General features: G+C 41.4%; 1 protein-coding gene across 1 annotated transcript in view; it reads left to right on the top strand.

The window, feature by feature from the left end:
* MPPED2 (metallophosphoesterase domain containing 2) overlaps positions 1-17,436 on the top strand; it is a 165,255-nt gene that overhangs the window by 40,307 nt on the left and 107,512 nt on the right. Inside the window, exon 2 of the mRNA XM_028156702.2 lies at positions 8,897-9,078. Coding sequence (XP_028012503.1) covers positions 8,897-9,078 — 182 coding nt within the window. The remainder of the gene's footprint in view (positions 1-8,896; positions 9,079-17,436) is intronic.

The following is a 17,436-nucleotide window of genomic DNA, read 5'->3' as shown; positions in this document are numbered from 1 at the left end:
ACCCTATACTAAGATCTTGAGAAGATTAAATGTAATAAAACAGGAAAAGCCCATTGCACATAGTAGATGCTGCTAATTATCAGGTATGCTTATTAGTAACAAAGTGACTAACATATATTGTTGCTTAACAAATGTTTATCGAGTGACAAAATCAGGCGTGTACAAACTTTTCCCAATTAAGGTCCAGATTGCAAATATTTTAGGCTTTGTAGGCTGTATGGACGGAGTCTGTCACAACTCTGAAACTCTGCTGATGTAGCTCAAAAGTAGACATAGACAATATTTAGATGAATGTGTTGTGTTTTCTTTCTAATCTTTCTTCCTAAAAACATGCATTAGGCCTCTTTTGCCTAAGGGCTAGTCTGCTGACCCCCCGTCTTCGCTTGTTAGATTGCCACCTTCCTGCTCTGTCCTCAGATGGCCCAGACAGAGAGAGGCAGAGATCACCTTTCTTGTGCCTCTTTTATGAGGCCACTAATCCCATTTCTAAGGGTTCCACCCTCATGACCTAATTATCCCCCAAAGACTCCACCTCCAAATACTGTCACATTGGGGATTTGGGCTTCAACATAGGAATTTTAGAGGAAGAGACTAACATTCAGTCATAGCACCAGATCAATGATAAAAATGGGGACAGGACGGAGCTCCAGGAGAACTAATGGTGAAGGATGTTGTCACTCATTTTGGACTACTGCTCCAACCCTCATTTACGGTCATACTCATGATAGTTTCTGTTTATCATACCATCATCGGGTTCCTACTGCCTTTCCTCATGTCCTCTCCTTCCTGTTTTCATTTTGACTGGGCTTGGCTTTATCATCGTAAGTCTAGAGTTTTGTAGTTCATTTCCAGCCAGCCTCCTTTCCTGTCATGCCCTCCCACCCCACCCCTACCACCCTCACACCCTGCACGAGGCCACAGTGCTTTTCCTAAAAGCCAGTTTTCTTTGTGACCCCCTCCCCACTCTGTACCTTTCCGTGGATGATGGAGGAGGAGAAGGATGTTTTTCACAGCCTCCAGGGCTGGTTCAGGCCCCACAGTCTGGCTTTCTGTGGTCTGGCCCCAATCCCACCAGCTTTTCAAACCTTCCACTGCTCACTGTCACAGACTCTGCCCCAGCCATGCCTCCTTACTCACAAGTCCCTAAATGTGCTAAGCTCTTCCCTCCCCCCTGCTGTTGCCCGATCAGCTCTTCTCTGCCGCCTGATTTTTCTAAGCCCAGTGCTTATTTAAATCCCAATTCAAGTTCCAGCTTCAGGCCACTCTCATGCCTCTCCTTTCTGAGCCTAAGATCCTTTGTCCCAGGCATTTGAAATTGACACACTACCTTGTGTTCCTGCCCAAGGTAATATCCCCTGTTTTTTCCCAGCTCTCAAAGCAATGCCAGGCTTTTCTCCTTTTCCCCAAGCACCTCACACATCCTTTATTATAACACTTTGTATGTTGTTTCATAAGTCACCCGTTTACCTATCCCAGGGACATCTCTGCCTTGGTTATAGCTGTCTCCCTAGCACCTAGCACAACCTTTGGTTCATAGATGGTTCTTAGTAAGTGCTTGTGAAATGATTAAAAGACTGAGCAGAAACCAGGCATGCTAATAAGCATTTGTCCAATAACGAATTGATAAATGAACTGCAGAATCTCAGAAGGATCCAACCTTGTTGCTTCTTTATCGTCCCAGAGCCTACTGTGGCGCCTGGCACACAAGTAGGTGCTTAAGAAATGGTTGTTGACTGACTGACTGACAGTATGCAATGACACATGCAGTACAGTGTCACACAGCTTCTCTTCTCAAATGCAAGGCCAGCCCTCAGATAGGTAAGCCCACTGACTTGGTTGCTAGGTTAAAGGCGTGGAAACATTTAACCCTGGACAGTACACCTCCATCCAGTGGGATACTTATGCCCCAACAGTATGCCATCTGAGAGGCTTCTGTGGTTCGCACTGTAGCTAGCTTGACGGACACCAAAACACCTCAAATGGAACTAGGACAAGGACTGTGAATTCATATTATATGCAGCGCTCAAAGAATTAAATTGTTGCCACTTAATATTCATTGAATGTCAGCACTGTACTTTTGTACTAGGAAAAAATAGACGAGACGCACTCCGTGCAGTGGGTTTTGTTAGCTGTAATTAGTTGGTGATAGAACAGTGTTGATACAGCAGTTCAGCGGTTAAAGGAAAGCGGTGTCCTTGGTACAAATGTGAATATATTTATGGCTCAGCACCATTTCTCTTCCGCGGCATGAAGTCCAAGCTAGGAGAAGTTCACCAGCTCTTACTTTTAGGAAAAAGAGAGCAGCCCTGTTTCTGAAGCAACTAGTTAAATCATGTATGTTTTCATTTTGGTTTTATTGTGGTAACTGGAATTCTGGTTCCTTTGTTCTCTTTTACACTAGATATACCTGGACGTTCTGTCTGTAGTCCTAAATTGCAGTTCCACATCTTTTTAAATGTAGCCTTGCTAATTCTGATTATAATCGGATAGATCTGGACTGCATTTATCTTTGCACTAGAGGCCTGATGCACGAAATTCGTGCAAGGGGCTCTGGCCCCGCGGCCGCCGCCCGCCTCCTCTGCCTTGTCCCTGCCCACCGAGGCCCCTGCAGCCCCGGCTTCATCCGGAAGGTCATCCGGTCTAATTAGCATATTGCTCTTTATTATTATAGATTGTCTGGAACACAAAATAAAACTGCAAGGGAAAGAACATGTTTTCAGCTACGAAGGAGACTGGGTTGTTCCTGAAGTCTTGTGCAAGTTAACGGTGTCATAGAAACCATGCAGCTCACCAGTTGGGGATCATTTGGTTCCGTCCCTCTTTTCACACTTGAGGAACAGGCTAGAGGAGGGGAAGTGACTTGCTCAGGGTCACATAGCTAATCGCCGACCAGTGTGGTGAGAGTGCCGGAAGCCCTGGATTCCACATGCTGGGCTGTTTTTAATGAGGGCTTTTCTGTTAACTAAAGTAGTTCTCTGAAGACACCTGTGTTTGGGAACACAGTCAGTCTCCACATCAGCCTTGACATCCTTAAGCACGAATACTTTTTATCTTTATCAGTATTCTAAAAATCAAGTTCAATGTTGCTCACTCCCTCAGTGGAGGTTTTAAGAGACTCCATTCAACTTTGAGGGGTCAATTCCCAGACCACTAAAACTTAGAGGGTTTGTGGGATGTTTTTACAGTGAATTCCATTCATTTTGAGCAGTCTCTGTAGATATTAATGACTACAGGAGTTTAGGCCATTGGTTTGCTGGCATTTTTTAATTTGTATCATTTTCATTCTCCAAGTGCAGGCATGTTTTCAGCTCCCAAAATTAAGTGGGGGGGGGGGCGGGGGCGCGGAGGGAAGTCGAAGTTAGAAAACCTGAGTTCTGGTTCCACAGAGTGGACAAACCTTAAACAGAATTTTAATAGTTACTATTTATTTTAATGTGTGATTGAAAAATCCAGCCAGCACATATCCAATTCATGACTTCATGATGCCATTACTTAGGGTAAAACTAAAAACAAATTGTGCAAAAACTGTAAGACACAACAAAATTGAAATAATCGTATACATGAGTAGGGCAAAAACCATGAACAGGGAATTTAAAGACATGAAACACAGGATTAGATCATCTCTAAGGTCCCTTCCAATCCCAAAATTCTGTGATTCTACTACTAATTTAAGCTTAGTATTTGTTTATTCATTGTTTTGCTGGTGGGTTTTGCATATCCTTGTCCTAACTATATATAGGATGGGTGGTGTAACATCACGAATAATTTTAGCTTTCCATGCCGTCTAAGTTTTCTGAGTAAAAATGAAAGCTTTAATGTCACATTGGAAAACCTTTTAGAGATAAGGTTAGTGGAGTGCGTACGCAACAACATCAAGATTTTCAAGGGGGATGGTAAATACATTCAGATCACTTTAAAATGCTTTGTAAGGGTTATGTTCTATTCTGACACTGAATTATTAGGCTAATTGTGTACACAATTAGTATACTTTTACTGCACACATAGCCTTAAAAAAGAAACCCACGTCATAACAAACCACATGATAACAGCTCTTCTGAAGCTCTAGCAATGGAACTTGCAAGGCTGTATGAATTTGTTATTGGAAAAAAATAATACATATGGCCAGGAGAGGATTCCATAGTGGAAGCAATAATACTGTCATATTATTTTTTTATGGGTAAAAAAAGTCTAATGTGCCAAGACTGAATAAATGAGAATGGATTATTTATTTGAATATGCAGTGAGATATGTAAACATTTGACCATCGAGTTTCAAGAGGAAGACTTTCGGCTTGGCACAAAGCCTAGAGACTTGATTAGAAAATGCTTTAAGATGATAGCTCAGGCCTCTAGGAAAGTCCGCCTATGTGTCCGGCACTGTCGGCCCTCCGTCGCCTGTACTAGCATTTGTCTTTGAGAAACAGCTCACTGGTCCGGCAATTCCCATGGCCCGTGGGAATTCTGACCCTGCAGAGGAAGGGCTTCCGACCAATCGCATTGCACCTGGGACATCACCAGGATTCTGAGGACACACGAAATCCCATCACACAAGGGATGCTGAAGAAATTGTGGCCCCTCAGCTGGAGTAGAGAAGCTGTCAGGGGATTATCATACGTGTTCTCCAATATTTGAAGGACTGTCAAATGGAAAAGGAACTGAATTCTTATTCTCTGTCATTTCAGACATAGGGTTAAGAAGGAAGTGACAGCAGGAAATAAATGTGTGAGTTTGCTGTGGTTTTTGTGCCCTGAACTGTGCTAGGTGGTGTATATGTGACTTTGTATTTTCACAAAGTCTGTGTGGTAGCTGTTATTATGTCCTTGTTACAGAAGAAACAGAGGTCAGAGAAACTAAAGGATACTACTACTATTAATAGTTGTAAAAATACTACTAACTAGTGAAAGAAAGCCTTAACGTTTATTGAGTGTCTGCTGTGTGTCAGACACTGTTCTGCATGCTCTGAATACGTTATCCCTCTTCATCCTCACAGCAGTCTTATGGCATAAGGTACTATTTTTATACCCATTTTATTGACAAGGAAACCAAGGCATAGGAGTTAAGCACCTTGCTTGGTGTCACACTGTGGGTAAGTATGGAGTGGGATTCAGAGCCACACAGTCCGGCTGTGTAGCTGAATGTGCTCTACCCTTACATCATTCTGCACCTCTCCTTTCTGAGCACGTGCTGTGTGCCAGACCCAGTGCTTGGCAATTTATATCCCCATAGCAATTTAGCAGGTTAGGCATTATTATTCCCATGCTACAAATGAGAAAAAAAATGAAGACCAAAAGAATGAAATAACTTGTCCAAAGTGAGTAACGCAGCCAAAGTTGTTACTCAGTCCTCAGGCTCCAGGCCAAGTCTCTTTGGACCATGCTCAGCTTTCTCAGAGGTGCAGACTCTGGATCCAAATGTTTCTAGCAAGCAGAGCTATCAAAAACCAGAATGGGCTGCCCTGGCGGAGGGGAGAGGGCCCAGGACCTCCCCTTCTCTGGAAACCTTGGAAAGAAAATTTATGGCAGTTAAGTAGGGAGGGGGGAGGGTGTTCAAGCTTTGTATAAAGCATTGAACCCAATGCCCCCCTAAGGTTTTGTCCAGCTCTGGGATTTTAGGAAGCCGTGTTTTCTTCTCATCTTCCCATGTCATCTTGTTTTCCCCTGGGTGTACTCAGATGTACGTGCAAATCTCATTCTGATATTTGAATCTGGCTCTAGGGGTTAGATTGCCTTGGTAAGAGACTCACTTGCTGGGATATTTGACATGGTGCCTTGGGGGAAATGTTAGGTCATTTGAGAAGTCTGCAGCATAAACAGTAAGCAGTAAAGATGTTAACTAGGAGGGAAAATGTGGCAGGAGGGTCTCACACAACGTCAATAGGTAAACGTTGCGATGGCCATCAGGGTCCCCCTTACACACGCGTTTATAGTGAAAATGTTTGTCTGTCTTGACTTTCCAAAGTGTTTACTAAGTGCCCAACTTGGAAATAGTAGCTTCCCTAGGGTTGTCTCGACTTTAATTATATTCACTGCAGCTTGCCTACTGTACTAGATGTCCTATTTGCAGCTCCGAATGTCTTTGGGTGGAAATGTCTTCCTTCCTATGACCCCCCGGGTGACATTTGTCATGTTATCCTGCAGCATGGCTCTGACCGGCTGCACTGTCTTGTCTTCTTGTACTTAGTCTTGTGGGTAACAAAGGACATCAGTGTTTCTGGGTCAGGGCATGTATATCAATTCCCTATTTGCGTCTTTAGGCCTCCCCCTCCCCCAATCCGCTACCTAGATCAATCCTCCATATCTCTCCCAAGTACCTACAAATTGTTTCTCTTTGATGACATCAAGTTGGTGGTGGTGATGGGTGAGCCTTCTCTGCCACTGTTTCTGTGTACTTCTGACTCATTTTATTTCAGTTCAACAATAACAAGACATTTCTCCCTATTTTCTGCCTCCTTTTTTTTCTTTTTTTTTTTCTATTCCTTGGCCTTTATTTCATGTTCAATCTGTTGGATAGTTACTAGTTTCTCTGGAGGAGGTGGTAGCGTGGGGAAGGAGGTTACAGCTATTCAATAATTGGTGTTCCAACAGTCTTGGAAAGTTATTGCTCAATATAAAGCTAAGCTGGGAAACAAATTAGGTACCACATGATGATTTGCATCTTTAAATTGAGTAGATTCATAGAACAGGGGCCTGTTCACAGCGAAGGGTTTGTATCTGTGCTACCTTCTGTGTAATCCATTCAAAATGATGACTGTGACATCCCTTTGATGAATTCGGATGGGCTCCTAAAGGATTTTGATGCACTACTTGTGCCCGTAGCTTATCTGAGTTACTGAGGGGAACTGGGAAATAAAGACATACATAATATTGAATTTATTCATGTGTTTAAAGTCCAGTGGTTAATTTATTTAATTTTCATTCAGATGTGGGTGGGCTGAGTAGAAATGTGCATGGTCCCATTCCAGTGAGCATCCTAACTGTAGGTCGAATAGAATAGAATATTACCTGTCGCTTTCAGAGGGTGACACGGTCTCCTGCAGCAGGGAACAACCCAATCATTCATTCTCTGAGTGAGCTACTTTTAGAAGACAGGATATAGTGATAAGATGAGAGCCACTGGGACTGATTGGAATAGTCTCAGTAATGGAAAAGAAGGTACCAAACTTCTTCATACTTTTTTTAAAAAAATCAACATTGGATACAATCAGGAGGGTTTCCAGGTTACTTACAAAATTCAGTGGATTAGTGCTTTTCTCCATGGTAACCGCATTGTTAATTTCTAACCTTTACGGGGAACATCTAATTGTGTTTGTTTGTTTTTTTGCAGAAAGTAAACTTTCCTTTTGGGTTTCCAGTTAGATCCCCTGTGTTAACCAGTTCACAGTCCTTCCCTGTCTCCTTCCTTCTTTCTGTCTTCTTCAAGCTCTTTCTTCTTTCTGACTTTCCTTCTTCTCTGTCAAAGATAAAATAAAATTAAAAGGTAAACTGTGAAAGAAATGCAAGACCAATGAGGATGTATATGGATGTCTTTATTCCCCTCACTACAATTGCATTGTTAAAATGGGTTCTTTCTTTTGAAAAAGTGGGAAAATGAAAGAAAAATTAAACCAAACCTGCAGAGTAAGATGTATAGGGATTCTTATGTTGATTTTTCGTGTGTTCTCTGCCGCATGTTAACTGTGAAGGGTAGAGCTGTGATATGAAATATTGTTCCTTAACGTTTCGCACGGTAATCTCTGCTTTGCATATTTGCTTCTCTCGTGACCTTGTCTTTACAGTTATAACTGCTTCTCTTCACCCATGATCCAAAAGAAGTGTGCATTCCTACAGAGAAATTAAAGGAAGCTGTCAGCGTAGAGTTAATATAGTTAAAGCATCCTTAACTCTGCTACCAGCTTCTTAAATAATTAAAACTGTATGCTTGAAGAGCCAGATTTGCATTTCTTTACCAAGTTTATTTAGCACACTTTGTTACACTCAATTAAATGAGAATGTTCTGTTTCATTTTCTTTGCTTCGGGTTGATCATTTTGCCTTTTGATTCTTATGCCCTGGTGTAATTTCACAGTGCTTAGGTCTCTAAAACTATACATATATTAATGCTTATGTGTATCTATAGACACTCATTAAAAGGCTTACTCTTTGTACTGAATGGAATCTCTGCCCAAGGCATTCCGAGCAGCCTCAGGTGTTACGGGGGCTGCAGATAATTCATTGTGGTAAAGAAGGAGCTGACAAAGTTTTTGAACATCCAGTGAATGTTGTGTGTTTTTTAAAAGCTCTGTTATTTTGGCATCACCTTCCCTCCCCACAATTTGATTTGAGAATCTCTTAGCAAACACAAGAAGAGCCTAAGATTCTTGAAAATACAAATGGTTCTGGAAAGGATATTAAATATTAGTACTATCTAGTATGTCTCTCCACATCTCAGTTGGCAGAGCACGTGCCGTGTTCTTCGTAAATTAGTTCATTGCCTGACTTATGCATGTTTAAGAAGGAATAAATTAGTTATTCATTTCCTAATGAGTAGTGGGATCAATTGGAGCATGATGAGAGACAAAATAGCATAATTTTGCTTCCCCAGTTGGGGTTCAGTATCCCTAACCTTCACCATTAATCACTCTATCCGTTTCCTGGGTTAATTCCACCTCTGCCTGTAAGATATTCTTTTTAATTTTCAAACCAGGTAAGTAAGACTTTTTAAATTTGCTCATTGGGATTGTAGATGGGTGATGCTATCTCCTTTGCACGCAAAAGTGTCCCCTCGTTACAATGGTCCCTTCTGCCTTTACATCAGTTTGTCTGGGTACGTTCACGGATAACAGTCGGTATGTATGTGTGATGACAATTACGAGGGTTCTAATATATTTAACTGTTACGGGATCTGTTATGTCTACTTTAGGGTCGACCCCATCCCATATGACACTCCAAAACCAGCGGGCCACACGCGGTTTGTCTGCATCTCAGACACACACTCCAGAACAGATGGTATCCAGATGCCTTATGGGGACATCCTTCTCCACACAGGCGATTTCACCGAGCTGGGACTGCCCTCAGAGGTTAAGAAGTTTAATGACTGGTTAGGTAAGGAATGATTGCGTTCTGGCGCCCCCAATTAACCTTTCCCGTCCGAGTGTCACTCACTGTGTCCTAATTGAATTAGAGCACTTGGAAGCCAGCTCAGCCATTTCTCGTATGATATGCCGTGGTGTCTAGCTTTAATCCAATTCTGTTAATTAAAGATGAATTTTTAGATATTTAATTTTACTGTGCATCTTTTCAGAGCCTGGCCTCGGCGGCTCTGGGGCAGAGGGATGGAAAGCTTTGAAACCGATCTCATCTACTCATTCTGTTTTAATGAGGGCATTCATTGGCACACAAGAGACCTAGAATCATATTTTAATTCATTGGCTCTGCAATCTTTCCCAGATATTATGAGCAAAGATGTACAAATGACCTCCTAGCAAGAGAATGTTTCTAAGGAGAGAAGGAGCGTGTAAAAGTCTATGAAGGGAAGGTCCTAGCACAGTGTAGCCGAGAGCAGCTATCTTAAGAGAACCAGAGGGGTATCTAAGACCCCTGAAAATATAAAATGTCCTGCTGTACAACTCCAAAAACCTGGAATATGAAACCTCCCTCTGCACTGTGAAAAGTGCAATGGCAACTTTATGGTTACTGTACAGGCCCCCACCGGTCAGGGTTATCGGAAGCATCTTGACTCCTGGGTTAGGCATTGCCAAATATTAACATTACAAGGCAATCATGAGGTTGGCTATTCATAGCTAGATTAGATGACAGATCTTTGTAAGAATCCATTTAGGTGCAGGGAAGAAATGCAAGGATTCTGAGATTTTAAAATATCTAAAGATAGTAAAGAATTATAGAGTAGAAAGAAAAACATCACTCTGGAAAAATGATGTAATGAATAAATATGTCAGTCGACAAAAACTACGCAGAAATTCAGGTCGAAATTTTAAAGCAGGGTCAGAAATTTTTAAATAATTGAGCAAATGTATATGTTAATGAAAATATTCATTAAAATAGTTAAAACATTAAAAAATTAATAAGTATAACTAATAACATAACTCTTGAGTTTTTCTGTGCTCTTAGACATCAATCCACATTTTATATGGTTGACATCAGAGTACATATCTGTTCTTTTACTTTTGGTTATTTTCATTTAATAGTATCTGTAAGGTTTTAAATGACTTTGCCTAATTTTCATATTTATCTTTGTAATAGCAACATGACATGCATATGATTTTATGCTTTTATTTTGTAAAACATCCCTCCAAAATGAACATTGCGATTGATAACAGTTTTTCCTCTGATAGCTAGCACTGAAATGTGCATTTGGTTTATATATGTCTTTTTTGCTTCCATTGACTTATTTTTTAAGCTAAAATACAGTATGAGTTAAATTACTAAGTCAAGGATATGAAAATCTCTCTGGTTCTTGTTGTCTGTTGGCACCTTGCTTTCCATGGGGGTTGTAGCTGTGCACTTTATTAACTGAATGAATATACCAATTTTACCACAGTCTTGGAAGCATTGGATATTGGAGCTTTTTTGTGTGCTGGTTTCATAGGTATTCAATTATCTCCTTTAAAACAGTCACATACCTTGATTGTCATTCAGTATAATCTACTTTTTTATAGCTGACTCAGAGGTGTAGAGAAGTTAAGGGACTTTTCTCAGAGTCTCCTTGTGGCAGAAGCTGGGTCTATAATCCACATCTTTTCACTTCTCTTTTGCCCCTGTAAAATTTGCCTTCAAGTACTATCATCTCTTCATTTTAGCAACTTTTATTTATGAGCTACTAGCAGGCAAAATTATTTTGGGTTGAATTTTTTGACATTTTTAAGCTGTTCTGTGACAACTGAAACTCAACACAGAAATGATCTGGCTGCATTGACAACATTGATTTGTGAAGAAAGGGAATAACACAGTGGAAAGTGTTCACCGAAATATAAGACAAGATAGATCCTGGTTATAATCTTGTTTAGCCACTGACCTTGACCAATGGAGTTAACCTCTCTTTTCTCCTTGGTTTCCTTGTGCAGAACTAAGGATTAATACTACCTGTCTTTCTGGATTGTTGTGCAGATTAATCAGTAAATGATTGCTGCTAGTAAGTTTTTGTGGGCCATTAATAACTGAATGGGGAATGTGGTGCATGAACCATCAACAGATACTTACAGGGTAAAAACAAGAATAGGTCAGAGGAATTATTTAGTAGGTTGGAAGTAAACAGTGAGATGTTTTATAAGGGAAAGTACTTCATAAATGGAAATGTGCCGTAACTAAGAAAATAAAATGATAAGGAAATAAAATGCGGAGATCCACGTGCCTGGTCAGTTCCTTCTCTTCCCATTTCCTCTCTGATCTTCTGAGGCAGGAGGGCGAGGTCTTAGCTGGGGGTGCAGAATGTAAGGCCAAAGGAAGGGAGCCCGCTGGGAGATGGATAGAGGAGTTGAGATCCCACAGGGAAGGCCCAGAATAGTGCAGTTACCCCAGTAACTTCATGGTGCTCTGAGGGAGTTGGTGTGTGATTACACTCTACCCATTGGCTCAATTGGGAACCTCTCTACCTGAAAAAAATACTTCCAGCAACAGCTGCCAGGTGGAATCAAGGATCAGATCAGTTAGGGCTTATGCCATAATAGGGTATCCAACTCTGAACCAGCATGAGTCCTCAGATCTGGCAGCTACTTAGAGTCTAATGAATCTTTAACTGATTTCTGTCTTTCTACTCTAGTCTAGTCTATCCTGATTTTGGAAACAACCTGACCATCCCTAAGCTCCTTTATTCTCCCAATAGGCTTATCTGTTTCTTCTACAGGCCAGGCACTCCTCTATCCCTACAGCATCCCTCTAAGGTTGAGAATGTTATCCCAATTTTATAGATGAGGAACCTGAAGCTCAGTTGGGTTACCTTACCCCAAATCATGTAGAGGATAGGTAGCTCAGAGGAGCTAAAAAATCCACTGAAGTGCACTCGATTAGTAAACCTGGAGTTGTCTTACCCCAAAGCATGAGCCCTCTTCCTTTACCTGTCTATGATATGAGTACACTTACGGCAGCTGGGAAGCTCGTAGATCTTAGGCTTGAACTAAAATGCCGTAGCTTCTGGCAGGTTCAGGTGGAAGTGGAGTAGCTGTTCGATCATGTTTTCTGTTATTTGAGAGATGTATTAAAGTCCTGCGTGCCTAGAATCTCACCCTGACCTACCAGCTATAAGGCCTGAAAATCCCATCATGAGTTCCCTGTTGGTTCAGAGATGATGGGTCCTGGTTAATATGGACATATGTCATCTGGCAGGTGTAGCACATAATGTTATTAATACAAAGTAATTTATGGGCTAAGCTGGCACATCACAGGGCCATAAGAAGATAGAACTCAAACTAGATACAGCTAAGAGGATGGAAAGGTGGTGTAACATATAATGATCAGGAGCAGCTGGGAAGAGCCAGCATTAAATTCCACACCCTTGATAAATTGCTTAATATTCTGAGCCTTGATGTCCTCATTTGTATAGACTTTGTGATAAAGCTTGTATCATTCTTAACACAGCCCTTGGCCTGTGGACATCTTTCAACAAATCCTGTGGACAGAGACAACAGAGCCAGTGTCAAAAAAATCCAAAAGGCAGACACTAGGAGGTTCTGGCACCATGAATTTTAAAAGATTTAGAGTGGAAGAGGGGGCACCAAAATGTATAAGAATAGAGGTTGGAAAGAAGCCTCCCTCTGAACAATTACACTAACTGGACAGAATGTTAGGACTGTAAGAGGCTTGGAGGTCCCACCTCCAAATTCAATAGAAGGGGAAACTGAGGCAGGAGACATTAAATGAATTGCCCTGGCCAAGTTGGACTAGAGTCCAGCTTGGATGGGGAAGGATTGGACTATCATGTTTTGTCTGGGTGGTGGGGTCTAAATACTGGATCCCTCGCCACCTGTCAATCACATGTGTCATTTCATGCAGTCCTCACACTAACTTGTTTAGTTAAGTATTAGCTTCTAATTTTTTTTTACTTATGAGGAAACTGAACCTTGGTGAAGTTAACTTACCTCAGGTTACCCAACTAGGAGGTGACCTCCAGATTTGAACTTGGGTCCACCAGGCTTCACTTCCCAATTGTGTTCTTTTGTCTTTCTTTATTCTCAGTCAGGGGCCTGGGATCCCTACTGAAGGGACCATCCCCTGGGTAAAAAGGTTGTTCTAACAGCATCCTTTAACACATATAGGCACACTCAGGGTCTAAGATGGGTTAATGTCATGCTTAGAGGTGTTTTGTGGCACAGCCTCTGTCTTCAATATTGCTAATCTGCCCATGGACGCTGCACAAATGAGCCTTAGGAAATCTTATTTGATTGCACATCCGTCTTCTTATTTCCACTTTTATTTGCCCCTAATTTCTTCCCATTCCCCAAATGCCTGTGCTCTTTCACACTCTTTCCCTTTGTGGACTCTGTTCCTTCTTCCTGAAATGACCCTCCCTTTAGGAGAACCCATTCATCCTTTCTGCCTGAAGGTCCTTCAGAGCTGGTTGCTTCCCTTAACCCATTGTCAGGCGTGTGTGCAGCCAGCCCTTCTCATAGTTGCTATGTGATTGTCTACTTGTCTGTCTCCTAACCATTGCTCTTTGTACCCCCAGTTCTGAATAAAGGGCCTGGGATATAGTGGGGAACACCAATGGTTGTTGAACCTCTGAGTGAATGAATGAACCTAAAGGTACAATAATTTTATTCTGCTTTGCCTTTTGGCTCAAACATTAAAAGTATGCAATTCTTAATGGAGGTATACTGTCTTATCCTCCTTTCTTTTCCTTTCTCTACCTTTCCCTTCTCTTCACTTCCTTTTCCTTTTCTCCTCAGAGTATAACAGCCAGTTGGCTATTGTTCGTCATTTCTTTATACCTGTGCAGGAATACTTAAAAAGAATTTGTTGTGGTGGTTGTTTTGTTTCCAATATTATAATTAGAAAGGCAGGGTTCTTGGGTGGCCTCTTCCTTCAGCTGAAATTTTATATATAACAATCTAGTCAGTCAAATCCAAGGCCATGAACTTTTAATTATGTCTTTTCTTTGGTCTTGGTTGTCATTACATAGCTCTAAACTTCAGTTTCTCTAGGCCTGAAAGAAAGAAAGAACATGCTTCCAGCCCTAGCTGGTTTGGCTTAGTGGGCTAAAGGGTCCCGGGCTCAATTCCGGTCAAGGGCACATGCCAGAGTTTCGGGCTCGATCTCTAGTAGGAGGCATGCAGAAGGCAGCCAATCAGTGATTTTCTCTCATCATTGATGTTTCTCTCTCTCTTTCCCTTAACCTTTCCTCTCTGAAATTAATAAAAATATATTTTAAAAAAGAAAATGCTTCCAAGGAAAATCTCAAGAAAGGGATTATTCATATCTGTAGAAGCGTTGTATTACACATGATTGTAATGGAGTGTGACTGCAATGCACATCCCCGATCCTAGACATACAAATCAACTTTGTCCCTTTCACAACAGTCATATTGGGAGTCTGTGTTCCTTTCCCGTGATTGTGCTGTTGGCCCAGAGTTTTGGAGCTGTGCTTTCGGAGAAGCTTTCACAGCCTGAGCTATTTATTTTACGCTTAGATTACGTGTAATATATGCTCATTCCTGATAACCTAGTACAGTGGTCGGCAAACTCATTAGTCAACAGAGCCAAATATCAGTACAGTACAACAACTGAAATTTCTTTTGAGAGCCAAATTTTTTAAACTTAAACTTCTTTTAACGCCACTTCTTCAAAATAGACTTGCCCAGGCCATGGTATTTTGTGGAAGAGCCACACTCAAGGGGCCAAAGAGCCGCATGTGGCTCGCGAGCTGCAGTTTGCCGACCACAGACCTAGTAAATTAGAGATACATGGAAGAAGAAAACAAAATCACTTGTGGCCAGTGATAACCACTGTTAACATTTAGTGTGGTTCTTTATAGACTGTTTTCTGTTAATACGTACTCATACACACAACACATATTTTTACCAAATAGAGAGATTACAGTAAAACCATGTCATAGTCTGTTCATCTTAACACTATATTATAAACAACTTTCTACGTCAATAAGTATGGCTACATCAATAAGTAAGATTTTTCCCCCCATAGAATACTTTCAATATAAATAAGATACTGTCTTATCCTCCTTTCTTTTAAAAAAATTTTCAGTATTTGACATGTGCAAAGCAGAAAATATGCATTCATCTGTAATCCTCTTTTTCAGAATAATTACTGTTTGGTGTATAGCATTTGAGAAATGTTTCTATTTTCTATTTCTATGTTGAATATCCTTAATAATGGCAATCTTCATGCTTTAAGGATTTTTTTTTTTTTGCTTAATTACTATTTTTAACTTATTTTTTTATTTTTGAAATTTTTTTACTACTTTATTTTTCCAAATAACTTTCTTTTTTTAAAAACAGAGATTTAGATTTTATTTTTCTATTACAGTTTACACTCAACATTATTCTGTACTAGAGGCCCGGTGCAAATTCTTGCACGGAGGAGGGTTCCTCAGCCCAGCCTGCACCCTCTCCAATCTGGGACCCCTCAGGGGATGTCCGACTGCCGGTTTAGGCCCAATCACCCTGCTTCACTCTCTGGCCTTGCCAGCAGCCGCTGCTGCTGCTGCTGATCAGCCCTGCCTCTCTCTCTCTCTCTCCGAGAGGTCAGCAATTCAGCCCACTCACCTGCTGCGCATGCAGCCTGGCATTTGGTCCAGGCTGCTGGTGAGCGGGCTGAACTGCTGACCTCTGGGGGAGAGAGAGAGGCTTGGCTGCTGGCGAGGCCGGGAGAGAGAAGCAGGTTCTAATCACCCTGCTTCTCTCTCTGGGCCTCACCAGCAGCCACTGCCGCTGCTGATCAGCCCCGTCTCTCTCTCTCTCTCTCTCTCTCTCTCTCTCTCTCTCTCTCTCTCTCTCAGAGGTCAGCAGTTCAGTCTGCTTGCCTGCTGTGCACGCAGCCTGGCGTTCAGTCAAGCCTTTGGTCGTTTGGATGTTACAACCCTGGCTCTTTATAGATATAGATATAGATATAGATATAGATATATATAGATATAGATATAGATATAGATATATATAGATATATTTGTTTCTATATGGTGTAGTGGTTAGATTTGACAAAGTTTTCCCTCTGATATTTCCAGTATCCACCTGGCACCATACATAGTGCCAATATTAAATATTGATTATATTCCCTATGCTGTACTTTACATCCCTGTGGCTATTTTGTAGCTTCCAATTTTAGTTTTTAATCCCTTCACCTCTTTCATGTTATCCTGTAACTTTAAAAAATGTAGCATGTCATGCTCTGTCAGCATAGCATTCTGTTGTATGGGTGTAGTCTAATTTATTTAGCTCTCCTTATTACTGGAGACCTAAGGTGTTTTCATTCTTTTATTGTTACCTACACTGGTATGATGAGCACCTTTCTTGCTCTCTCTTTGCAAACATCTTTAATTATAGTTGTAGGATATCTTCCTATAATTAGAATTGTTGCTCCAAATTATACATACTTTAAAAACACACATACCCTTTTATTATGTATTGTCAAATTTCCCTCTAAAGATTCCCCATAATAGCCTCAGCAGTATTTAAGAGATTGTGACATATATTTTTTAATAACCTCAATGGCAGAAAACCTTAACCTTGTAAGGGCTTTTTAAAAATGACTACAAACTCTTTTTCTAATTGTGAAATCTTACATATTCTGTGTGAAAAATGTAGATAGTAGCACAGAAAAAAAAATTAAGATCACCAGTATATCCTACAAGTCACAGATTACTGTTAACAATGGGTGTGTTTCCTATGGTGTCGTGTGTGAATGCACATGTACCCAGTGTTTACAGGTAGTGAATGGTCAGTAATGTTACCTGCTGCTAAATTACATCATCCGAGTGTGTCAGTGCCATGACTCCTCCTTCCTGCCCTGTTGGTGAGTTTTTCTTACTCCCTGGGAGGGCAGGACTTTAGGGAGAGTGGCCTTGCAGTCTTTTGTGCCCCAGTGACCCAAGGCATGTGGAGCAGAGAAAATGGTGAGCCATGTGGCCCTGCCTGGCCACCAGAAACGTGGCACCATCTCCTTACCAAGCATCCCAGACCCCAACATACATACATGTTTTTAGGTTCTAATTAACTTCTCAACCACACCAGAGGGGCCAGGCCTCCACTTTCCCATCCCTGTTTCAGTCTCCTGTCATCTCCCTTCTGCCCCATCTTGAACCTGACTCTCCCCCTCCTCCCTCTGTGTCACCTCCTCCTCTGGAAGTCACCTCTGTGCACCAGCTCCTGTCGAGCGCGCCAGGCTGCAGGCAGATTGCAGCTGACTTTTCCAACTCTGACACCTCATGCTTTCCAAGCATGGTCTGCACATTTAAGGCTACTGATTTTTGCAGTAGCACAAAACTAGTAGGAACTGGAGC

The sequence above is a fragment of the Eptesicus fuscus genome, chromosome 13 (genome assembly GCF_027574615.1).
Source record: "Eptesicus fuscus isolate TK198812 chromosome 13, DD_ASM_mEF_20220401, whole genome shotgun sequence".
Lineage (NCBI taxonomy): Eukaryota > Metazoa > Chordata > Mammalia > Chiroptera > Vespertilionidae > Eptesicus > Eptesicus fuscus.
This window is presented reverse-complemented; position numbering and strand designations above follow the sequence as displayed.